The 24,791-nt window shown below is 42.3% G+C and overlaps 1 protein-coding gene across 2 annotated transcripts; it reads left to right on the forward strand.

Moving 5' to 3' along the window:
* The first annotated feature begins 5,864 nt into the window (after positions 1-5,864).
* On the forward strand, positions 5,865-24,543 carry GALNT15 (polypeptide N-acetylgalactosaminyltransferase 15). Of its 2 annotated transcripts, XM_053410079.1 has the most exons (10): positions 5,865-7,012; positions 10,190-10,356; positions 11,244-11,448; positions 17,315-17,482; positions 17,681-17,798; positions 18,352-18,546; positions 19,211-19,342; positions 20,682-20,783; positions 22,242-22,382; positions 22,929-24,543. In XM_053410079.1, exons 1-10 carry the CDS (start codon positions 6,462-6,464, stop codon positions 23,061-23,063), a joined length of 1,914 nt encoding a protein of 637 aa, XP_053266054.1. In that variant the 5' UTR covers positions 5,865-6,461; the 3' UTR covers positions 23,064-24,543. The 2 variants fall into 2 exon arrangements, with proteins under 2 accessions (XP_053266054.1, XP_053266055.1); XM_053410080.1 differs by lacking the exon at positions 22,929-24,543 and having other exon boundaries at positions 20,663-20,783; positions 22,242-22,344.
* Positions 24,544-24,791: the final 248 nt, after the last annotated feature.

Below are 24,791 nucleotides of genomic sequence, written 5' to 3' on the forward strand. Positions count from 1 at the left end.
GAGAAGACTCCCTGGAAAAGACCCTGATGTTGGGAAAGATGGAGGGCACAAGGAGAAGGGGATGACAGAGGACGAGATGGTTGGATAGTGTTCTCGAAGCTACCAGCATGAGTTTGACCAAACTGCGGGAGGCAGTGGAAGACAGGAGTGCCTGGCATGCTCTGGTCCAGAGGGTCACGAAGAGTCGGACACGACTAAATGACTAAACAACAACAACAGTTTATATTTATCCAATATTTCCATAAGTTATGTCACATTGCAGTGCAATGTGGCATTTTGACACTTTTTAGCCAAGAACGATGTCACAACATTCAGAAAAGTGCAAAATCTGATAAATAGGTGTGTTCCAGTCCACAGATTAGTTCCAACTTGTGCATCAGGGATGTGCAGTTCAGGTTAGTTCACAAAAACCAAATTCCTCAAGCAGTGCTGTCTTTAGCATATGCGCTGCCGGGGTGCAAATATCTGCCCAGCACCCCCAAATTTAGTTTAGCCCCCAAATTAACTTTTTTTATGCTTATGTCAGACACCACGCTTACGACTTATCTCTTGTTTACATCCTGACAAGCACCGCCGTTGTGAATGATAAGCGCCACTGCTGGTGCGGCACGTCTTTGGTAGATGAGCGCACAAAGTCAAAAGTCCTTTAGTGAAACAGTAGATATACATTTCGGTAATACCTAGGTATATATGTATTTTGTTTTTCTAGCTTGATCAAAATTATTTATTATTTCATAACAGGTAGATAGTTAAAAAGGGACGCGGGTGGCGCTGTGGGTTAAACCACAGAGCCTAGGACTTGCAGATCAAAAGGTCAGCGGTTCAAATCCCCGCGATGGGGTGAGCTCCTGTTGCTCGGTCCCTGCTCCTGCCAACCTAGCAGTTCGAAAGCATGAAGTGCAAGTAGATAAATAGGTACCACTCCAGCGGGATGGTAAATGGCATTTCTGTGCGCTGCTCTGGTTTTGCCAGAAGCGGCTTAGTCATGCTGGCCACATGACCTAGAAGCTGTACCCTGGCTCCCTCGGCCAATAAAGCCGCAACCCCAGAGTCAGTCACGACTGGACCTAATGGTCAGGGATCCCTTTACCTAGATAGTTAAGAGTTTAGGCAGCTTCAGCAGTGGGTGCCTGGCGCCCCCCAGAATTTGGCACCTGGGTGCCCCGCATCCCTTGCACCCCTGGGTAAAGACAGCCCTGTCCTCAAGCATCCCTGGGTACAGTCATATAGAGACATCCAGGCTTCTGTAACTTCCTTCTGCACATGCCTTATGGATCAGTTTATGCCCCAACTGTGCTTTCTGCCATCACCATCCAGCCCATCCGCCATCAGAAACTATTCAGAAAATGCCAAGTGTCCTTGTGAATGGCTGGTGGAACCCAAGTTCAGCTATAAGAGTCCTCTAGAATTATCATATGGGATAATTCTAGAGGCCAAATCTCACCCTCCGTCTAAATCAACGTCACCCTCATAAACACTAATACTTTAATTTTATAATCAATTGGCCAGGCACTACATCTGAGAAGGCTCAGTCAGTTTTCTTCCGTTTTGTGGAATCTCTCACCCACCAAAACATACCCCAGTTTTCAAATAAAAGGATCCAAGGGAAATGCTGCAATACTCTTGGCTGACCACATGCATATTGACATATAAATACAAGTTTCTCCCTAGGTAATTAATTCAATGACCCTTATCACAGAATGATTAACGTGGGGCAGTAATTTACCCTGTACAGTATAAGACCTCAGGGGACCATTGTGGCTAATTAAGGAACTTTGAGTCTTACAAGATACGATATTACAGAGATTAAGTTCGCTGATGCAGAGATCAAAAAGAGGCTGTCAGATGAACAATTGCTGCCAGGGCGTAAAATGCCCCCCTCTTTTTTCTCTTTGTTCCCCAAACTCTTTGAAAAGCACATTCCTAGACACTTCATTTTTTAAATTATTTTTTTTAAGAGTCCTAATTTGTGTTTTCTTTTCCTGACCACATTTCAGCTGCTATCTACCAGCTGCTAATTTTTTAGTCTTGAGACGTGACACTGTCAGCAACGGTTGTGGTTACCCTCTGGCTGGATCGCAGATCCTGAGTAATCTGGGGCTGTCAAATGGGGGGATGGGACCCTTGAATGGTGAGGAGAAGGGGAGAGAAGGAAATGTATGCAGGCAACCTGTGTGCCCCCCACCCCAATTGCATGCTTAATAATATGTTGTAACTCCATTGTAAAGATGTGACACCAGATGGCGCTGTAGAGCAAAAAACTTTGTCAGTGTGATTTTACATAGGGTTTTTTTCCTTTTGTTATAACAATCTAATTCATGAGTTATTTATAGTGGGTTTTTCCTGTCTGTAGATCCAGGCCAGTTCAGGTCAGCTCTGGATTGTTCCGGGTTGGATCAGACCCAGAATCAGATCGATGGGTGGGGGCAGGCACAGCCCTTCTTGCTCCTATTGTGGAATCATCAACAGTAGCTAGCTGTCTGGCTCTTCCAGTGTACTTACTGTAGCACCTACTTTTGGCACACTCCTGCAAGCACCTGAAAGGTAATATTAGTGTGGATATGCCCCAGACTGGATCGTAGTATATCTGAAGGAATGTCTCCACCCCCATCGTTCTGAAAGTCTTCTAGCAGTTCACTCACTGTGAGAAGTGAAGTTACAGGGAACCAGGCAGAGGGCCTTCTTAGTAGTGGCGTCTTCCCTGTGGAACGCCCTCCCATCAGATGTCAAGGAGATAAAGAACTACACAACTTTTAGAAGACCTCTGAAGGCAGTCCTGTATTAGGAAGCTTTTAATGTTTGATGTTTTATTATGTTTTTATATGTGCTAGAAGCTGCCCAGAGTGGCTGGGGGAACCCAGCCAGATGGGCAGGGTATAAATAATAATAAAAACGTTATCCCTTTGTCTTGAGGGACAATGGAATGTACCTCTGGGGGTGAAGTCAAACCGCTGCATTAGCAGCACCATAGTGACCTTTCTGCATGTGTATGGAAGTCCTGGGCTGCCCAGACGACAAGACCATATTCTTGCCTCAGCCTCAATGATGTGGCCCAATGGAAAGCAGAACAATACATTTGGCACCAGCTTGGCTGCAGGAGTTGACGGAAGGCAGCGTACAAGGTGTCTTATGGACTCCACTCCAGATTTGTGTAGGGTTTACTCCTTAGCCTTTTCTTCTACTGAAGATGTCTTGCAAGGCAGTAGAGGTTTAAGTCAGTCTTTCCCTTCTTCTATGTGGGCCACCTTCCCAGGTTGATGAGCCTCACTTCCTTTTACAGCATGTGCAGAAACCGCCTTCTTGACCATTGGACCCACTATTGGTCTCGTTGACTCAATCCACCAAAGCCTGTCCTCATATGGGAGAGGAAGTCCCTAACTCACCGAGGGTTTGAGACTCATCGGCTACCCTTACCTGGTTTAACCAACCAGTCAAAGCCATTTCTGGGCTGTGGCCGCTGTCACATGCTGACAGTTTCTAGGAGCCACAGGTGAGAACTGAATGCAGGGTGCGGACCAAAGGTGGACAGACTACCCCAGAAGGAGCATGACATGTCCCCCACCAGAGGTACTACCAATCCCCTAACACCCTTCACACCCCTTAGTGATGATAGCTGTGCATAATCGACTCATGTTCAGCTGGATCTGTCATGCACAGGCTCTCTCCCTGTGGCCACTGAAGTGTAGGTGGGTTCCCATGAGGCAAGACGCAGTGATACAGCAAGAACCTTTATTGAACTACATAACTGAGATACAGGGGCAAAGCAACTGCTTATATACATTCCTGAAAGCCTGGGCCACTACCACGCCCAACATGGTTGGCTGTCTAAACTTCCAAGCTGCGAATCACGACTCAGAGTTCAAGGGCCAATGGCAGAGGCCCAAATCCTGAAATGTTCTGTGACTGGACATCATGTATCGAATCAGAACACAGGAGCTCAGAATTCTTAGTCCAGACTCAAGCTCAGGCAAATACAGACCACTGAATACATAACAGCCACCCCACTGCCAAGTATAGATGTGACTTGAAGCCTGCACTCAAAGCCTATCAGTCAGTAGAAGAGCCTGTTAATCAATCCTGGCTTCTCCTTCCCATTTTGTGGATGTGCCCAACACGGAAACCGACTGTGAGGAATATAAGCAATTGCGATGCAATTAATCCCACTTAATTGCATCGTTTTTAGATGTTAACATAGTCTGCCTCTCTTATTAGGCAAAACGTCGCTAAGTAAAATTCCAGTCACACATAATAAGCCTCCTTTCCTTCTCCCACCAAGGCTGCAAATGTACTTTTAATCATACAGTCGGTGCTAAAATCCTTGTGAGTCATCAAGAGTTCTGAACATTGAGCTCCGATAACATCAGACATTGTGTTCTGAGCAATTCTGTTCTAATTTATTATTAACACACTACTAGAAAATGCCTTTGAAGCTCCCGAGCAGTAAATCATGCCAAACGCACCAAATAGCAGCGACCACAGCAAATAAATTACAGTTTCCAAGTTCCAAAATATTCATCATGGTGCTGTGGGAAGAACGAGGAAATAATTGCATTACAGAGCCACCCAGAACCCTTGGAATTCGTATCGTCAACCACATGGTTTATATAGATTTGTTTTATTTTCGGCTGAGCACAAGAACACCCAGGTGAACATTCTTGATCAGCTGTGCCCATCATATGTAAATTTAAAAAATGTAAAAAAATCGCGTATATGAGAATGAGTATACTTGTGAGAATGAAGAAACCGGAGAATGTTTACCATATTTTTGAAGGTGATGGCTCTTTAAGTGGTTGATGCTGGGATAAAGTGATTCTCCGCCCTTCCCCCTTTAGTGCCACAAAATAGCATTCCAGAACAAAAATGACATTTTGACACTTGTTGGACTAGAGAGGAACTGAACTTAGAGGGACCAAAACGGACCTATTCACCCAGTCCTATGCTTAATAGGAGCAAGTCCCATGGAATGCAATTGGTCTTACCTCGGAGGAGACATGTATAGGATTGAACTGCTGATCTCTATGCCCCGGATGCTCCAGGGGTATCAGGTTTCCATTATTAGTATTACTGTATTAGCAATAATAGCATTTCTACTATTATAGACTCCCTCCCTCTGTGGCTCAAATCATATTACCTGCACGCAGAGGTCAGGGTTTGAGTGGCAACATTAATTAAGGCAGTTATTGTTCTTTTTGTAGTCTGTGGAATAGATACTTGCACTAGCAACTTTCTGATTATTTTTTCAATCACATTTTGCACTTACATGTCTATACCCCGTAACCTGGCTCCATATAGAAATATCTGCTCTGCAAACCTTCAGAGCAGAATCAATTATCCTTTTAACAGGTTTTTTTTCAAGGAATAGTGTAGCCATTAAATTAGAGCTGGGGAGTTCTAGTCACAAATCCTCATGCAGCTTTTAAGCTTGTAGGGTGATAGCCAGTCACCAGCTCTCATTCTAACCTACCTTACAGGGGTGTTGTGCAATCATAAAGGGAGGGATTTTTGCTGCCTTGGCCTCCTCAGAAGGAAGGGCCGGATATAAATGAAATACCAAACAAATCCAGAATGAGTTCCTCCAACAGCCTGTTTTATTTTCATGATTCTTTGATAGTGTAGTAATGCATCAAAAACATTCTCAGCTCCTGGAACAAAATGTGCCTTTTTTCTTTTTTACAACAGACACTCCCTTGTTTAGGAAGGAAATTCTGAATGAGCATAATGAGTTGTACATCCTGATTGGTTTTCAGCTTCAAGATCTCCCCCACCCCCTCCTGATTCTATTGCTTGCAAGGATCTGATTTGATAGGTGAAGAACAGTGAGGGCATTAGGACCAAGAAAAAGACACACACACACACACACACACACACACACACACACTGCTCTGTTATGTCTGGCAAAGTGTGTACTTATGTGTGAAACTGAGCCCGGGTAGTTTGCATCAATTGATCTCGAAGCATCAGAGGAGAGGAAGACAAAACTGTCAACTCTGCTTTCAACAGAAAGTCCTTTTCCTCTGCATCTCTGACAACATTTGGAATTTATTTCTGCTGTTGCAGCCAACCCGTGGAAGAAAACCATCAAGACAATTTGGAGTTGTTGTTTTTTCCCCTTCTTTCAGAATTAGAAGGAAATCAGTTCAACTTTTAAGATACTTTTTAATGGACTTTTTGGCCGACTCGTCGCATTTTCCCCACAAACAGCAACAAAACTGGAACTCTGTACAATGACAAGATATTATTCTTTTGCTCAGCGAATCCATCTAATCTGTGAAGTCTCCTTCCCAAGTAAATATAGCCATTTGAAGAGCTAGGATTTTATTTGCAAGTAAAGGAATGAAGCATCAGCGGTAATATCCAAGGCTGGTAACCCAAGGGGTTGCAATGAAAGCAGACAACTGCACCACGAGGCATGTGTGACTGGCTTTTAACATGACAATCCGTGTGACTTTGCTACTGAAACTATGTACCCAAGGACAAGATGTAGATATGGGCCACAGAAACTGCAGTTCCTCTTGCTGGTGCTGGTGCTGGCCTTTTTGCTGATGATGGTAACAATGCTGAACCCATCCGTCAAAGATCTGAACAAGGAGAGGATACCCCAGCCTGCAAGGTCTGTCCCTAAAGAAGGATACCATGTGGATTTCGGCGAAACTCAAGAGATCTTAGATGCTCAAGAGGACAGCCAGCAGCATTTGCCCCTGGAGGGGCTGTCGCCTTTCATCTCCCTAAAGGAGGATGAGCTCTTGGTGGCTGTAGGGTCACTCACAGCCAAGAGGAACCACAGCAGAACCAGGAAAGGATACCGAATGGTCGGGCAGCAAAGCAGAAGGCAAGAGGAGAAGAAACAGGTGCGAGGACCCGAGTTCCTTCTGAAGTCTCTTCCTCTGCCGGGTGGAGAAAGGACTGAGGCAAGTGAGCTGGCAGTAGGTGGCCTGGAAACTTATGGGTTTAATGAAGCACTCAGCAAACACATCCCTCTGCACAGGGAGCTACCTGAGGTACGGCATTCTTTGTAAGTAAAGCTTCCTAATTAACCTTGACCTTTCCAGTTCTCAAGAAACAAAAATTCTTTTGCCCCTCTCTGGAATGCAGATCTCTTTTATCTCAGCGTGAGATAAAAACAGAGCGCTCTCTCTCGCTCTGTGTGTGTGTGTGTGTGTGTGTGTGTGTGTGTTTGCTTAATAATAATAATTTATTATTTATACCCCGCCCACTCTGGGAGGCTCCCAACAGAATATAAAAAAATAAGATAAAACATCAAACATTAAAAACATACCCTAGATTAGAAGGGGGCTTGTGGCAGCAAGTGTTCACCCAGAATGAACAATATAAAACTTGGAAGAAAACAGCAGGCATTTTGTCACATCATCCATAACAAGCAAAAACAATCTGAAGAAGTGTGCATGCACACGAAAGCTCATACCAAGAACTAAATTAGTTGGTCTTTAAGGTGCTACTGGAAGGAAGCAAAAACAAATTTAAGAGCAACTGTGAAATGTAAATGTGAAATGTAATACACTGATGTTTCTATTTTTTATTCTCTTTTCTGACCCTTATATAATACTGGCAAATCTTATTGCTTCTGATATGTCACCTTGGAAAAACCAGTTCAGACACAAAGGAATGAGCAACACACTGTTTGGGGAAAGTTAAAAAATTCACCACAGCTGCTTCTGTTCCACTTTCTTTAGCAATTGAAGGAATGGTACTCCTTCAACCAGGTGCATAACAAGTTTTAAATCTGAGTGTGCAGCTTTGCCGTTTAATAAGGTGGGTGGTGGCCTCTACTGGGAAATGTGGGAATGGCAGAACATTTGAAGAAAAACGCTTTTTTTAATAGCAGGTGCATAATTTCGGGGGTAGTTCTTTCTTGCCTCTAGCAACCAGTAACTATAGATGTGAGTGGCCAAGGTGTATGCTCATGATATCCACCTCATCTAGAAGATGAAATGAGTTTATTCTAGTACTAAATGACACTTGTTCAGGAAGTACACTGAGATACTGTTTAAACAGTTTATAATCCGGTTTTACGATGTATTTAATTCCCCCGCAGGAATCCTTGGCTTATAAGCAATACGGCTACTTAGTAAACATATCATGCAAAACAGTAGAAGGATTGTATGCACCATATATAATCCTTATTAAGTTCTGTAATGCCACAATTAAGGATTTCATGGCGGAACTGGCACAATATGTGAAAGTCAGGAAAACAAAACAGATAAACTGATACCTTTTAAGAACCATTTCATGCAAACTTTTAAGTTGCAAGAACACTGTCAGAGAAAACTCAAATGGGAAGAAACCAAGAAGCCCAGATTCCCCAAACCACTGATACCTGTAACGGTCATACAATATTTTTGAAAAGGTTTCTCTTCTAAGTTATCTCAAAATGTGATACCTTTGACTGCTGTATCAACTACGGTATATTCTACAGTACCAAATTATCGAAGGCTTTTCACCAAAGCCAGACTAAACATCTTTCCTTCTGCAGTGTTGAGAGGAGTTCCCTACCAGGACAGACTTTGCTCGTGTGCTCAAGACATCGATTCCATAAAACATATTTTGTTGCACTGTGCAAAATATGAGCAAGCTAGGGCTGAACTGATATTACCCTTCCTGGTACCATTCCCGGGAAAATCAGAGGCTCACTATGTCAGGTTCCTATTGGAAGACCGGACAAATGCTAGAACATTAGCAGTGGCCAAGTTTTTATTGGTGGTTGCAAGAACCAAAGATCTCTATATTCTGAACGAAATGCTTGTTTAACCTGGAGGTAGGCTGTATGAATTGTGTATTGCTTTGTAACGATTTGTTGGGTCTCTGGACCGTAATAAAGGTTGATGATGATATTCTATAGTGTTTTCAGTAACTGAAAGAAGGGTGCCAAAATGCAAGGCCAGCCCTAACATTAGGTAAGAAGAAGCAGATTGTGGGTTTTATCAGCTCTACTGCTGCATCAGAGCATACATGCACATGGCCATGTACCTTCCATGAGTTCTCACAGGTTATCCTGAGTCATACAAGCCAATTTTCACATCACACGGCTAAAGCAGAGCCACCAGGGCATCTCCACCCATGAAATCTTATTTTAATAAGGTGATATTGTCCTAAATGAAAGAGGATAAGCTTTGATTTTTACAGGAAATTGAAAACAGTCACTTGTTTTAATTAAAGCAATATATAACTTGCTGGCTGGCATCCATTCACTCACAAGGCAGGTGAATAATGGCAGCATTATAGCTGTCTTTGCATTACATATGGCATTGGATTCTAAGGATTTAATTAGGTAGATGCAGGCAATTTCTGCTTGGCTGCCACATGCTGGGGTCAGCACTGATGCCTGAAACAAACAAAAAAACCCCACACACTTCCGGTTTAGCACAGTTGTTCCAGGGCATGTATAGAGTTACACCTAAACCAAAAGACCATTGATTTTAGGTCTGTTTGGAGTAATTTTATATTGCTAAGAATCTGAGCTTGTGCAGATTCTTTATGCAACAATTTGGATGTATCAGTATTTGTTTTTGTGTCTGTCTGAAGAAAGTTCTGTGAGTGAAGCTTTGGAACCATATTTTGGTCTGGACATATCCAAGAGGAGTCCATTTTTATTCGTCCTGTTGCTTCAAGCTGTGCAACATTAATATATGCAATAGGGTCCCCAGATGTTGTTGGACCACAACTCCCATCATCCTTAGCTATCAGGACCAGTAGTCAGGGATGGTGGGAGTTGTGCTCTACAGGGTTGGTGAAGTAGAATCTGGAGATTAGCTGTGGAGGAGAAATTGACAGAGCACAATAGACTGGCTAGAGAGGTTAAAACTTGGAAACTTGGTATATCTTCATGGATTTTGTTAATAATCAAGATGCTAACTGACTTTCTCTGATTTTGCCAAGACCCTTGTTGTCAGACCTAATTCCTGAGCATTACTTGGCTTGATAACAACATAACCTATGTCTGCTTTATTTTACCTTGCTTTGTGCATACTCTTTCAGTTGTGAGAGTTTATGAAACTGGATGTCCTACTGAAAGATTGAAGTACTGAAAATTTTAGTTAATAAAGTATGTGTATGTATAAGGTAAGATAGCCAGGCACAAGCCTGGTTCCATGTAATTTGTAGGGCTGTATTTAACAGTGAATTTAAAATAATAATAGTAATTTTCAGTGTTTACATGTTGTCCTTTACACAGGTGTTTGAAGCAAGAACCCAGCCTCAGTCAGGCTACAGCAAGTGTCATTATCTGCTTCCATGATGAAGCCTGGTCTACTCTCTTGAGAACAGTGCACAGTGTCTTGGATACAGCCCCGAAGGACTTTCTCAAAGAAATCATCCTTGTAGATGACCTGAGTGAGCAAGGTAAATCCTTTTTTCGCTCCCACAGCCAGACTGTTCCTAACAGATGTCTGCAGAACACGGTATTAACAGGGTCACGTTGGATAAGCAGAGGAATGGTTTGGTGTGTTCAGTCCTTTAAAATTCACATTAACTTCTTTTACTTATTTCATTTAATTATAGTGTCCATGGACACCCCCACACCCCAAGAAGAATTTGGATATTCTGTGCAGAGTAGCACTGCTAGGGAGATGAGCCTCGTGTGGTTCTAGGTGCCTTGACAAATGTCCAACCTTCCCACCCTCTGAAGCTTCCATTTTATTTCTTCAGTGAAGGCAGTTCAAACTCTCAGTTGCATATCATATATTTTGTATAGTGATTTGTTGCTAACAGTGAGGTACAGGCATGTGTGGTGTAGGGAGCCAGTGTGGTGTAGTGGTTAAGAGCAGTGTACTCGTAATCTGGTGAACCGGGTTCGATTCCCCACTGCTCCACATGCAGCTGCTGGGTGACCTTGGGCTAGTCACACTTCTCTGAAGTCTCTCAGTCCCACTCACCTCACAGAGTGTTTGTTGTGGGGGAGGAAGGGAAAGGAGAATGTTAGCCGCTTTGAGATTCCTTAGGGTAGTGATAAAGCGGGATATCAAATCCAAATCCATGTATGAATTAGTCCAACAACCAAGGAAACGATAATAGAAATTGGTAAGACAGACAGGTAGACAAACAGGCAGACCGGCAGGCCTAGACATTAAATAAAGCTCTTCTGTGCTTTGTTTTCTTCCGATTCTGTAGATTTCTGGGTCAGAGAAAAAAAAGAAAAGCTAGCCTCTGGAAACATTGCAAGCTTGGTTCTTAGAGAGACATCTTCAAACTCTGCACTAAAATTCAAACCATTGCTATTTTAATGGCAGGATTTCTGAAGTCATCCCTGAGTGACTACATCTCTAAGCTGGCAGGTGTGAAATTGATTCGGAGCAACAAAAGGCTGGGGGTCGCCCGAGGCCGCATGCTTGGTGCTGCCCGAGCCACGGGGGACGTTGTGGTCTTCATGGACTCCCACTGCGAGTGTCACAGAGGTTGGCTGGAGCCTCTCTTGGACAGACTAGCCAGCGACAGGTAAATGACTGCATCTCTCCTCCTCTTGTCTTGGTCCATTGTTAGGGGACAATGGTTGCAGCCTAGAGGGTTGCCGTGGCGGAATGACTGATGCTGATCATAAAAGCTCAGGTTTTCATAAGCTACTGACAAATACCCAAACCAACATTGACAGCGGTTGACCTGTGGGTGGAACTAGGCATTGTCTTGGTAAACATGCATTTCCCAACCAACATTTACTGAGATAACAGGAATGCAGAAGCATGGGGCATGAAGCACACACTCCCCAACATTTCTCCGATAGAATTAGGGACATCCTGTTCCATAATAACAACTTTATTATTATTATTTATACCCTGCCCATCTGACTGGGTTCCAACCTATGTAAAAACATAATAAAACTATGCAGGGCTGCCTTCAGATATCTTCTAAAGGTTGTATAGTTACTTATCTGCTTGGCTCAGGGGTTGCATAACTCCATCCCAGCCCAACATTTCTCCAATGAAAATAGGGACGTCCTAAGGAAAAGTGGGGCATTCCGGGATCAAATCAGAAACCAGGATGGCTTCTATAAATCTGGGACTGTACCTGGAAAATAGGGACACTTGGAGGGGCTGAAGGAGAGCCCTGCTAGATCAAGCCTAAGGCCAGCGCTCTGTTCTCACAGAGGTCAACCAGATCCCTGCCTGCGCGATCCCTCAACTGGTATTAAGAGGCACACTGCATCAAACATGGGAGAGGAGGGGAGATTTGCTTAAATCTACCCTGACCTGCCAATTTTCCTCTACACATACCCCTCTGGCTGTTTTTTCTCAAACTAGGTTTGCTTCCCATTTCAAAACTCAACTGAGAACCAATCCCAGTGATTCTCCTCTGAAAGTGCCCCTCGTTAGTCTCCTAAGAGAAACCTGGGCTTGGCAACCTCCAGTTTCCTTTACAGTGGTACCTCAGGTTAAGTACTTAATTCGTTCCGGAGATCCGTTCTTAACCTGAAACTGTTCTTAACCTGAAGCACCACTTTAGCTAATGGGGCCTCCTGCTGCTGCTGCGCCGCTGGAGCACGATTTCTGTTCTCATCCTGAAGCAAAGTTCTTAACGTGAGGTACTATTTCTGGGTTAGCGGAGTCTGTAACCTGAAGCGTATGTAACCCGAGGTACCACTGTATTACATTGCATTCTGCCCTCTGCCTTAAGTTCTGCTCTCTTCCCTGACTGCCATTCCTTCTTTTTCCGATGTTCAGACATGAGCACCGTTGCTTATAGAGCCAAAATGCTCAAAACAGAAGGGCCATCAGACTACGGGAGACCCTTAGGTTTGAATAAGTACAAAAAATCTTAAGGGGGGGACTAAAATGGGGGGACTATTGAGGACCAAGCATCTGTTCAGTGGTCATGGAATGCTGGCTGGCTGTTGAGGAGGTAGCAGAAACACAGCTGGAAGGGGAAATGGAATGGAATATGATGGTGGAGGGCATGGCTGGCTGGAACACTGAACAGGAGACTCCATGCTGCAACATTTTGTTGCAGGCCACATATATGTCTTTAAAGAAAATTGTTTTCTACATCTAGTATTCACTCATTTCAAATTACAGTGCCTGGAGATGTGAGGTGCTTAGCTGCATTTGGTGTTCAGAGGGCTGATAAAATTTTAAAGAACTTGGGAAGCTTCTTGACAAGCAAAACACACCCACCCACCCTGCACACGCACATACATTATGCTCAGTAATAATTCCATACTGTACAGGCACACTATAGAATGGGAAACCGAATAATATATTAACAAAATTAATTAGCATAATAAATGTTACCAGAAGGGATTGTATGTGCAATGATATTAATGCAGAACATGAATCCAGCAGGAGCTCCGACTTTTGTCCAATTAGCATTTTGGGGGAAACAAAATTGCAGACTTGTTGCATCATCATCTTTTAGATCTCGCATTTCCAAGGCTTATGAAACATTCATAAGCAAACAGCCTCAGAATTTCTGAAAGAATGCATTAGTTCACACGCGAGACACTGCTAGAGCAGAAAAGAAAAAGCAGCAAAACCCCCCAGCTTCCTCATGTTATACACTTGTTAGACACAATTTGTTCGTGCTTCTGCTTCTTTACAATATCCCGAGAGACAGTTCAGGAGGTAAGCATGGAGTGCCTACGTTGCTTGACCTGTTAATTTTAAAATATTTTTTTCCCATTGTCTGGTCCAGAAAGGCCACACATCTCCCAGTCGAGTGTCAGGCCTGGGAGACTGGTGAAATGGGTTCAAGAAGGATGGGAGGCATCCAGCCGGTGCCTGCTGCATTTCTGTGCTTGAGGCTCAGCTGGGAAGCCTGAAAACACCATCACAGATGTGTTAAGTCTGGGAGGTTGACAAAGAGCCATATCAGTTGTCTTTTTCAGTCTGCCACCTACTGCTTGCAAGGTTTCCAAGCACGGCTGCATCTTTGGAGAGAATGAAGTGCCCCGTTGTTTTCCTCTGAACAATGGAAAACTCCTAGCTGAGTGTTAGGACAGGGCAACAGCCTGCGTTTCCATTCTGATACAGTGGTACCTCAGGTTAAGAACCTAATTCGTTCTGGAGGTCCGTTCTTAACCTGAAACTGTTCTTAACCTGAGGTACCACTTTAGCTAATGGGGCCTCCCGCTGCCGCTGCACCACCACCGCGCAATTTCTGTTCTCATCCTGAAGCAAAGTTCTTAACCTGAGGTACTATTTCTGGGTTAGTGGAGTCTGTAACCTGAAGCGTCTGTAACCCGAGGTACCATTGTGTACCAGAATGTAATCCTTGTGACTTTTCACCAGCCTGACTCTTCTCTGCCTCTGGCCTCAATCATCTTATTCTTCTGTTCCAGCTTCTGCTTTTCATGCCTCTGATTCTGGACTTCTCTCTGCCACAGACTCTCCCAGCTCTCTGAGCCCTGTCACCTCTTCAGCTTCTGAAACCTGCACCTCCTAATCTCCTGCCTCTTCGTTGTCCCACCACCAAATCCCCAGGCTCTGAGCTTCCCCCCCAAGTGGTCACCCAGCTGGTTCCTCCCACTATTCCTCTGTGTCCAACCAATCCGTGACCTATGGCATGGCCTATCCAAGGGGTGGATAGAAATCCTGGTGTGCTGTGCAGTGGTACCTTGGTTCCGCAATGGCTTAGTTGTCAAACAAATCAGCTCCCAAACGCCACAAACCTGGAAGTAAGTGTTCAGGTTTGCAAACGTTTTTTGGAAGCCGAATGTCTGACATGGGTTCTGACTGGCTGCAGGACCTTCCTGCAGCCAATCGGAAGCTGCGCCTTGGTTTTCGAACAGTTTTGGGAATCGAACAGACTCGCGGAACCGATTAAGTTCAAGAACAAAGGTACTACTTTTTTTGGTCCATCTGTCTCTGTTATGTACTGAAGTTCTCACCCTGGGCCAGCAGGAGGATACTGTAGATAGTTTTCACTCAGGTCCACATATGCAAATAAGGGATTGAAAATGACGTTCAGTGATTGGATAGTTACAGAAAATGGTTTCTGTTGCGTTCTAGTGGAGCTCTATATTATCAGGCTGGCTGAACCCTTCAGCTCAGTTCTGTTCTGGCCTGCGAATAAACGAGAGCTGTTTGAAGAATCGCTGTGTCGTCTGATATGTTCACCCACAACTTAACAGTCTCTGACCTGAGCAGGTGCTGTTTCATCTAAAACATTTTGGAAGCACTTTTTTTTTAATAATGTAGAATTCTCAATTGTCTCCCCCTGACAAAGATACTTGTCAAAATGCCCTGGGCTATTTAAGTACAGTATATTCATAAAATGTGTTTTGGCATCTGCTGAGGTTCAAGGCCTCTCCTTTCCTTTTTGGGGTGGAAGGGGGAGAAATTTTTAATGCTGCCCAGCTTTTGTTTTTGTTTGCATATGTTTGGCATTTCTTTGGAATGTTTCCCTATGCAAAAAGAGATCCTACGAAACTTCAGCTTTTTGTGGGTTCCAAAGGATGTGGTCAGTCTGCCCAAACTGCGAGCTGCATCTGGTTTTAACAATATAAATACCAGAGCCATATGAGAAAATCTATTTTGAAAAACAAATTGAGGACAACAGATATGATTTATTGGGGCATGTTCGCTGTCCTTTTTAGAGTGTTGTATAAATCAACAACAAAAACGATTAAAGTTTATTTAAGCTTAAAAATAGATGTATTACCGTAATTAACTTCAATATTTATATTAAACCTCTAAGAATAATGCACAATGTTCATGCTTATTTATAAAAAGGGGAAGTCATTTCATTGCCAATTATTTTTGATTCAAAAAACAAAAAACCCTTGTTTTGGGGGTTTTTTAATGAACTTCCATGTTGCTGGGCTACAACTCCCAAAATACCTGACCATTTCACATGCTCACTGGGCTGCTGAAACTTGTAGTCCAAAGACATCTGGAGGGTCACAGGTTCCCACTCCTGACATATTCCAAAGCAAACAGTCCCTCATGATCCAGACTCCCAGCTCAGTTGCCTGGAACCAGTGTTGCTAAGGCATTTTGAGATGGGGGTGTGTGTTAGGGTCCCCCCACACACTGCCTGATTCTATAGAGTAACATTAGCAGATACTTGCCAGTAATTTATGCTCCATTTCAAAGTGTTGAGGAGCTGTTGATTGCCTGCCAATTTTGAAGCAAAAAATAAATAAAAATGAAAGGAATTTAAGAAGCACCTGCCAACTTTCTTCTTATTTTCTTTTGGAAATTGATGCCTTTGTAGTAAATTCACTGTGAAAAGATTATATTCTTCTGCGATTATGACAAAAGCAGATGCTTTCAAAAGAAGCACTTAAGTACAAACAAGAGGTAAGATAGCACAGCTAATTTTATTATTCATTATAGTCCTTTGAGTCTGTAAAGTTTCTCCCTCACACACACACTTTTGGTTTTGCTCTGTAAAAAAACATAATCATTTGTAGCCAGACTGGACTTTGAATCTTAACTGGTGTAAATTTGTTTTGTGTTCATTTTATTTCCATAGGATCATGCTGATTTACAACCAGAAGATTTAATAACGTACATTTCCCCCTCTAGCTTAAACATTGTTCCAGCTACGCTATCACATTGACTCTTTGGGAATTTGGCAAATGACATACAGAGAGAAAGATTAAAATACATTCATTTTCCATTCCTTTCTTGACAATTCATCCTTAAAACTTACAATCCTTTCATAGCTATAAACCATGGGAATCTGGCACTCTTACTATTTTTGTAGCAATATCTTCATAAGAACATTTTAAATCTGTAATTTAGTGCTCGCTCCCCGCCCCAGAAAAATAGGTTCTGGTACTCACCATGAAGTTGTTACAGTAAATGCCACGCTATTTAACAACAAAAAGAGGAGCGGGTACTGTGTGTGCTTTGCATACCCCCCCCAAAAAAAAGCAGAAGAAGGTGGTATGATGTCCACTGAACTATTTCTTCCTACAGTCTCAGGGTTGTATCCAGCTAAGTGCTACTCAGAACAGACCCAATGAAATTAATGGTCCTTCATCATGTCTGTCTATTTCAGCGGGTCTTCTCTGAGTAGCACTAACTTTATATACAACTCTCAATGCTTTTCAAATACAATTTGTTTTGTTGCCCAATGGTCAATCATTAAGTTGTAGCATTTTTGCTACGATTGCTTTTGCATTTTTAAAAAAATATTCATGAACAGTAATTACATTTCATGCACAACTGTTGGCTTAAAAAAAGTAACAACAAATCCCTAACAAATCCCTTTTTTCCTCTACCCTGGATTATTTTTCTTAAAGATTTGTTGCGCTTCAAGAAACCCAGGGGGCTCCCCTGAGGCTGCTATCTTCCTCTCGCACACTTTCAGCAAGTTTTGCAAATTATCCGTAAAAACGAACAGGACGTTTGTCTCTTTCCAGAAGACGGATTGTCTCTCCTGTCATCGATCTCATTGACTGGAAGACCTTTGAGTATTATCCCTCTGTGGGCCTGCAAAGAGGTGTTTTTGACTGGAAATTAGATTTCCATTGGAAGCCAATGCCAGAACTCGAAAAGAAGGTACGACAGTCTCCCATCAGTCCCATCAGGTAATGGTTCACCACCTACTGCTGTTACCTCTAAGAATCAGCTGCTGGGGCGGTGGTCGTATATTTTCTGACTATTATTTTGAGGCTTTTAAGGCATTTCTTTGTGCTATGCTACTTCTCTATGCATTAGGAAATCCAGCAGAATAATATATTAAAAAATGAAATGAAATAAATCTAACACATTTAAACATTCTCTAGGAGTCCAGCAATACCCGGAATAGTAGTGGCAGTGGACCGACATTATTTCCAAAATACAGGGGGTTATGATTCTGACATGACCCCGTGGGGAGCTGAAAATCTTGAGTTATCTATAAAGGTAAGCACTTGTGATAAATACATCTCTTTTGATAATCATGTTTTGACATGACATACCCCTCAACAGTCGTGAGGAAAATGGGGCATCCCTCTCTTTTTTTGTGTGACAGCATGGCAGCCATTTTGATGCCCGTGGTAGTCTTGTGTGGCGCCCTAAAAGCTGCAAAAAGCTGCAGAAAAAGCACATCGTTTGGGGCCACGATCTCGCACAAGCGCATGGCATAAGCAGAATAACTGCCGTAGGGCAATCGTAACACAAAATGGCTACTTGGGATGCATGGCTATTTACTGAAAGGATGAACTGAAGGGAAAGTGCCCAGGGATCACTGGCTTCCTGTTACCATCTTCTTTCAGCTAAGCATGGGGCTTAAAGGGCATTGTTGGACACAAAATATACTCTCGGCAGCAGTGGTAGGTGTTGCTGGGCCTTGCGGCAGCGATGGCACAGCGGACTCCCCCTATGTTGGGCAGAACTCAGCACCTCTGTTTACATCCATGCCAAGACAGGATCATGTTAAATCGAAAACGAAAACAAAACTTCACTTCTGTTTCAGGCCTGGCTCTGTGGTGGCTCTGTAGAAATCCTTCCATGCTCCCGGGTGGGACATGTCTATCGAACAGGCATACCATACAACTTTCCTGCTGAAGAAGCTGTAGAGAGGAACAAAATCCAGATAGCTGAGACCTGGCTGGGTTCATTTAAAGATCTCTTTTACCAACAGGACAAAATGGCACGCTTCATTAAGAAGGTAAATTCCTCAGAAGTCGTTGTTCCTGAGGGAGAGCCAACTTAAAAGATTAAATTCTACAAAAATTGCACCCTTCAATTTTTGGCAACACCTTTCCATGCTCCTTTGTTCTTTCCTACTTTCTTTTGCTTCCCTTCATTTCTTTCCCATTTGCTTCTGTAAAATAAATCTTCCCAAAAGATGGTTCTTTTTACATGATTTGTTCCATTTACCATGCATGATTTGGGCAGACTTTGCACAGATATTGATGTGACAGTCACGGGATCCAAAAATTCGTGTTAAGGTCTCATTTTTAAGACCAAGGCTGGATCTACACTGATATGTAAAAACACTATTAAAAGCTATAAAAAAGTTATATAGCTCTCAGTGCAATTTCCCATTGCAGATGGATCGCTGCTCTGCAGTGCCCTCTGGTGTCACATTTTTATAACACATTTTTAACGTTATAACCGACCAGTGTAGATTCGCGCCAGATATTTGTGTGTGTTTAATTGATAAAAGAAGCTGAGTTTTCATAATTATATGAACAATAACAGTAATGTTAACTTGTGTTCAATGAATGGTAGAAATAAACTACAATGCAGTGTGAATTACTAATGCAGATATTCAAATATATATAAGAGTGTTTAATAACTTTGTAAACTATTCTATGTACTCTCCACAGACTGAGAAGCTGAACTGCACAGAGCGTGTTCTACTGCAAAAGAGACTGGGATGCAAAAGTTTCCAATGGTTTATCTCAGATGTGTATCCTGAACTATACCCACTACAACATGGACCAAGATTTTCAGGCAAGGCAAGTGAAATCTATACTGCCGTTGAGGCTCATTATTAAATCAAACGTTCTGGCAACTGAACTTTTTAGTGCTATTATTTATGTAAAGTAGGGGTCGCCAAAACTTTGAGGCCAGTGGACCCCTTTAAATTTTTGAGAAAGTGCCATGAGTGGCTGCCATGGAGATGCAGCGTAACATAAATTGGCTACCACATCTAAAAGAGCAGAAAGACAGACAGGACACAAAATAGTGCAGGCACACCCCTAATCAGCTCCACCCCCCATCAATGGAAAACAACACTACATCAGTCATTGCCATGCATGCATATTGCTAATTAGAATTTTTCAGCAGTTGAATTTTTCAGTGTAATCCTATTTAAAGATGAGCCCTACTAAGGTCAATGGTATTCTGAATTCAATGGTACTCATCCAGAGGAAAATCGCTAGATGATACAAAAGTATGAAGCCATTTGCTCCAAGTTGATGAAGCTCTGTCCATAGTTGTCATTCCAGATTGCAGCCTAAGTGAAATTGTGAGACTGCCATTCTGTACACGCTTTCCTGGGAGTAAGTTCTACTGAACACAACAGGGCTTACTTCAGAGCAGACATGTGTATGATGTTTGGGATTGCATTCTTAAAGAGAGCAGATGAAACATCAGACATTATGCTAAGAGGTGGAAACATAACCAGGTTTTGGAAACAAAAATATGGTATTGAGAAGGTTAATAATTTCAATCTCAAGAATTAAAATGCAACACTACTTTGTTAAATTTCCATGTTTGAAATGAGATTCCACTGTGCCTCTCTAATTTTGAAAAAAGCTAATTCCACACTGTGTTTAGAGGTGTGCATCAACCACAAATTGCCCACAAAACACTAGTGGGTACATCAACTACCACTGTGGTCTGGCACTTCTGGCCTGTGAACTGAAATAGGCCCATTAGACCTTCTCATTTTGCCCATGAAGCCACACCCACCTGCCATACACCTGATGCCATATATATAAAGCCTTCCAAGGCACCCTGATTCAGTTTGGGATTCATCTGAATGTAATGCACACAAATGATTCTGTTCAGTCCTTATTATATGAACTTATTTAAACTTGCCTTAGTGTGTGATGACTTTGATTAAAAATGTACATGAAATCTATAATCCTGTAAACACTTACCTGGTGGTAAGTCCCATTGAAGGCTATAGGGCTTACTTATGAATACACACACACACACACACACACACACACAAATTGGATTGTAAAACTGATGCACAAACACACACAAAAATGATAAATGTAAAGGGGAAATAAATTTCTTTTTAACTCATAGTTTTTGCTTTATTTCAGTATCAATATTTATTTACAGCTGTACAATACTGGGGTTGGACTCTGTGCAGAGTACAGATCTCAACAGGATGCTGGTGGCGGCTGTCTCGCGCTGTCACCTTGTAGTGACAATATCAACCAGGTAATTTGAGTTTTCAAAGCATGCACACAATTATATCAAGTTAGATCCCTGCTTCAGAAAAAGGCTCCAAGATGGGGGCCTTTCAAAGGTATTCCTGGCCTCATTTAGCCGAATGGGATTCTTTATAGGCATAAGGACTTTCCATAAATTTTGTAAATGTGAATTCTGAATCCACCTGAAGGAAGATTGTAAACATAGCCTTCATTAATCTTCCTGAAGGAAGATTGCAAACATAGTTGCTGCTTCATTAACTGGAACTGGGCCCCTTCTCCCCTCACAAAAGCCAGTAGAACCAACCACCTGGTGAGCTGGAAAGAAAGACAAAGCCCGTTGTCATCACTGCCTCTTTTATGGTTGCAGTGATACATTGTGGATTGCAGTGATCCTGTATTAGCTTTTCTATGAGACTTTGTCAGCTGAAGAGCAGGATACAGACTGGGATTACAGCAAAAAGTTGCAGTGCGGAGTGCTGCTGTTTATGATACTGACCACTACATTTCAATTCTCTCACACCTTCCTCAATAAGTCAGCCAGCATTTCTCTGTAACTGAGCACACTCCTTCCACATTGGGCTGCTTTTATTTTGGTATTTCCACACCTTGGGGCCATTTTGGCCATTCACAACCCAATCAGTCACCAGAAACAAATAACAACAACGTGTGTGTTACGTAGAAAAGAGTGTTAATGAAGCAACACTGGAGAGGATTGTAGGAGAGGAACTCCTTAAAAGTGTGAAAAAATGTGATAAAAACATTATGGGAACAGTTTCAGAAACTAGTGCGAGTCCAAGAAATAATTGAAGGGAAATTGGAAGGAAGACTCAGACGAAGGCCCAGATATAATCATATAAAGTACTGTAGATTAAGGAGGCTGGGAAGCAGGCAGAGACACACGTGGAGCTGAAAAGAATGGAGAGTTATCAATGGTCAATAATGTGAAATGCATGAGAGTGATTCACCTAAAGTTACTACCATAGGCTGGTTAAGCTTGCGGCTCGAGTCTTTCCCCAGCTCACGCCATTATTCTATGAGAAGTTAACCTGTACCACCACATTAAGCTGCAAAATCAGTCAGTGTAAGACAAGTAGCTTAGAAATGGATGACTTGCTGCTAAATCTCCCTTTGTTTTGTGCTAGTTTGTGGCTGGTTAAAAACAAACCCCCACAAAATTTTGCTATCTTAGTGGCCGAGATTAGCACCTATGGCTTCTCCAACCCCTTACATCACCTTTTGTCTAAGCTAGTGTGTTCCTGGCTTCAGGTTTTGGTTGGCCTAGCCCACATCTCACAGCCCAAAGGGAAACATCTCATCACTTTCTTATTGGCTTGGGTGCCATGTGCAAAAAAAGCCATTTCCTTCTTTCATTTGGTGCCTTTTTTAGAAAGCACAAACAGGAAATTATGTCTTTTAGCTTTCCCCCACCCCATTCTCCAGTTGTGTTGTTCTTTTGCTTCCTTAGCACGTTGAATACAATGGCATGAAGGAAATCTGTTTTGATTCCATGCCCCAGCTTTGCTTTGATGTTGAGCATGAACAAGTTGTCCTTCAAAACTGTACGAAAAAGATGGAAAACAGCTCACAGCACTGGGATATGAAAGAGGTATGTGGCAAGTTTGGCTCAAGGCTATACTAGCAAAAAAAGCTTGATGGGTCAAGGCATCTGGAGGTTTGCAAACACTTGTTTTTATGCCACAATCCTGTCATTGACTGCATGTAAACTATGTGTCCCAAACTAGACAAAGGAATGCTGCACAGATCAAAACTGGGATAGCCTTTTTCAACCTGATGTTTGAGTAGGTGTGAGAATATGCCCTCATCCCAGGAGTGATAGGGTGTATGGCTTGACCACACCAACCAATCAGCAGTGAAACAGGCCAACGCACTACAAGCCACTGCAAATCCATTAAGAGCAATTCCGACATTTCTTTGGGACTCTGGCAATCATGTAGAAATACAACAAGGTGCTTACGCTATTGTTTTATTGTATTGACCATTGTTTTATGCCACACTGTGCCCCAAGATCAGTTCATATATGATAGAATAGAAATATCATAATTGAAAACAAAACACAAGATAGTGATTTGACGTGACTGATAAATAGTGTTGATGATAAGCCTAACGTTATTTGGTCTTTGTTCATGTGCAGAATGGAATGATTGTCCATATTCTTTCCGGTAAGTGCATTGGGGCCATGAAGACAGACCTTTGTCTACAGAAATGTAACAAGGAGGCCAATCTGATGTGGCGATTTGATCATTCATACCATGTAGATGAGAGATGACTATGAAGACCTCCCTGAACCCCATTATCGTTTCATCCATTTGATTCCAAGGTGCAAGAAAAGGGAGCTGAGTATGTTTTCTTGGAACAAAAAATGGACAACATAGCAGATGCCTAAGTTGTGCATTCCCACCAAAAATTTACCAGTGTTTTGGTATAGCAGTGAATGCTGGGTTGATTCCAGGAAACAGGAGATACAGAAGAGATGAAATGACTTTTGTTTATGCTGCTTTCAGGTTGCACAGAATGCTTAACTGGGCAATATGGAAAGATATCATAAAAACCAGCTACACAGATGCAAGATACTGAGATATTTTTCTTTCAATGAATCTTATGGAACAAACTGCCAGAAGGCACGTGTTTAATTTAGTATGCTGTATAATTTATGAAAAGTAGGTTAAAACTATTATTCTTGAAACTGGAAAAAATCTTTTCTGAAGAGCATCAGTATGACTCAAGTGGAGGCCTCATGAGCTAAACAAACAATCCTGATCAATATATTGAAAAGTACTGCCAAGGGTTCTTTAAATGAACATCTAAAAACAATACCGTATATAAAAACAATTAAAACAATTCCAACACAGATGCATAACAGGACAAAGGCTTGTTGAAAGAGGAAGATCTTCAGCAGGTGCTGAAAGACTAAATAGAGACAGTGCTTATGTAATGTTTTACAGGAAGACATTCCAAAGGGTTGGGGGCCTCACACTCAAAGCCCAGCTTCTATAAGGAATGGAACAGACCACCTGAAAATTTGCCCCAAGCGAATTTTCTCATGTTAGTCTTTGTTTTCCACTGAGCCCAAGGAACACAGTGGGAGAAATCATGTCCAAATACTTAGATGTGGGAAGATTGTGGTCATAGCTTTGCCAGGTCAATGTCAAACACCAAAGCCAAATGTCTGGAAAAGTTTTTATGCTGATGTAAATCTAAATTAATTCTAATGTGTGATTTCAGATTTAAGCATATATTGTTGTGTGTGGCAAATATGTCCCCACTTACTCCATAATGGGAGTTCAAGGGAGCCTGCAGAATGCTTGTATTGTTCACATCATGGATTGCATATCGTCTTTGGTTAATTTATCAAAAGTAAAGCCCTATTTTTGCAGGTGATGACGACAAAGCTGTCTCGAGCCAGTGAAAGGGAGGGGCGAAACCAAAATGACAAAATACGCTTTGTTTGGTATGGAAAAGAACCAAGGACACAGCACGACTACTTTTCCTTTTTAAAGAAAAAAACAGTGAGCAAGGAAAACTCGACTCTCCTGAGTGGAAATTCTACATTTGGGTGGTCTTTCACGATCTGTGTGGGGCTGGCAAACAGAACTGCTGAACGAAGTTTGGCTTAACTTGGCAGGCTGACAAATCCTCCTCTGAGAAGAACTTTTAATTTTGGTAGCATACTGACAGAACTGAACTGGTTCAGATCACTGAATATATCAACGTATTTTATCGACTTCTAAAATGTTTTCGCAAAAATGTACCAACGTCTGAAGTCTGCGCTATTGCAATCTTTAGCTTTGGAACTTCTTAGATTAAGAACCCCGTAGAGATTCAGAGAGAATTTGCTCATCAGCTTGGGAAGTGAGAGCAATCAAAGTGAAAAATCCATCTTTTCTAGGCAGGCTTCTATGCTTTTGCAGAGCAGGCCCAAATTCATCTGGTCAGTCTAACTACGCATCTATGGTGGGGAAAGCCTGGTCCCGCAAATGACAGCTCACACATTATG

This window comes from Podarcis raffonei, chromosome 12 (genome assembly GCF_027172205.1).
Source record: "Podarcis raffonei isolate rPodRaf1 chromosome 12, rPodRaf1.pri, whole genome shotgun sequence".
In the NCBI taxonomy this organism is placed as follows: Eukaryota; Metazoa; Chordata; class Lepidosauria; order Squamata; family Lacertidae; genus Podarcis; species Podarcis raffonei.

Coding starts and splice junctions, on each gene's coding strand:
- GALNT15 (XM_053410079.1), top strand. CDS start 6,462: ATGTACCCAAGGACAAGATGTAGATATGGGCCACAGAAACTGCAGTTC. Junction 11,449..17,314: donor GACAGACTAGCCAGCGACAG/GTAAATGACTGC, acceptor GTCTCTTTCCAG/AAGACGGATTGTCTCTCCTG. Junction 17,799..18,351: donor ATCTTGAGTTATCTATAAAG/GTAAGCACTTGT, acceptor CTTCTGTTTCAG/GCCTGGCTCTGTGGTGGCTC.